At 69.3% G+C, this 1,150-nt stretch overlaps 1 protein-coding gene across 1 annotated transcript; it reads right to left on the minus strand.

Annotated features, from left to right (window-relative positions):
- Positions 1–101: 101 nt before the first annotated feature.
- On the minus strand, positions 102–1,147 carry SWSAP1 (SWIM-type zinc finger 7 associated protein 1; the record flags this gene model as incomplete). Its single annotated transcript, XM_027707849.1, is given in 2 exon segments — positions 102–1,110; positions 1,112–1,147. Coding segments are annotated over 2 exon segments (492 nt in total), but the record flags the coding sequence as incomplete, so codon positions are not given.
- Between the last annotated feature and the right edge of the window lie 3 nt (positions 1,148–1,150).

Raw genomic sequence — 1,150 nt, forward strand, 5'->3', positions numbered from 1 at the left:
GGACACGTGGGACAGCACAGCCCCCAGCTGGGGACACTCGGGGATACTTGGGGACCCCGGGAGGGGCCGGGGCAGGGGAGGGGATACTCGGGGACACTGAATTTCCTGTGCTTTGGGTTTTTAATGTTTTTATACTGGAAATGGACAATAAATGTACAGTAAATACACAATAAACGACAGCTGGCCCCTCCCGCTGGGGGGAACTGGGAGCGCTGGGGTGGGTGACTGGGGACACTGGGGGTACTGGGACAGTGGGAGATACCAGGAGGTAACTGGGAGGGCACTGGGGGACACCAGAGGGTAATAGGGAGAGCACTGGGGGGCACTGGGGAGACACTGGGAGGAACTGGGAGCGCTTGGAGCAGCACTTGGGGACACGTGGGGCCCTGGGGGGTGGCGGGTGCTCAGGGCTGGGTGTGGGGGGGCTGATAACCCTTATCAGGAGCCCCCAGATGGCACTGGGGGGGCCCGGTGGACACCTGGAGCCCTGTCACTGCCTGTGTCCCCACGTCACGGGGGACGGTGGCAGGGCCACCCCAAAACATCCAGGGACAGGGTGACGTTGGGTTTGCCGTCACCTGCGGGGGGGGTGACATCAGGTCCACGTCACCCATTTTGGGGGTGACATCAAGTCCTTGTCACCCACCGGGGGGGTCATCCCCACTCCTCCTCCGTGTCACTGCCCCCCTCCTCCTCCTCCTCCTCCTCCTCCTCCTCCTCCTCCTCTTCCTCCTGCTCCTCCTCGCCCCCCTCTCCCTCCCCGTGGGGGTCCAAGCGGAGCCTCCAGCGCCGGGGGGGCCCCCCGGGGCGGCTCAGCCGGACCCCCACGAGCCCCCCGGGCCGGGGGCTCAGGTGGCAGCGGGCGGGGAAGAACCTGCGCAGGGTGGGCAGCACGTGGGGGGCGGCGGGGGGCAGGCGCAGCGCCGCCACCACCTGGGAGGGGGGCCGGGGGTGGCCCCGGGGGCCGGGGGAGCGGGTGGTCTCCAGCAGCAGCGCGGCCAGGCGGGCGCAGCTCGCCAGGGACTCCCCCAGGTACCACTCGAGCCCGTCCAGCAGCAGCAGGTCGGGGGGGCGCAGGGACAGAGCCCCCAGTTCACGGAACAGGGCCCCCCCGGGAACGGGGGTAACGCAGCTCCAGGCGCTGGGGGGG

The sequence above is a fragment of the Neopelma chrysocephalum genome, unplaced genomic scaffold (genome assembly GCF_003984885.1).
Source record: "Neopelma chrysocephalum unplaced genomic scaffold, ASM398488v2 Primary Assembly neopelma1_94858, whole genome shotgun sequence".
Lineage (NCBI taxonomy): Eukaryota > Metazoa > Chordata > Aves > Passeriformes > Pipridae > Neopelma > Neopelma chrysocephalum.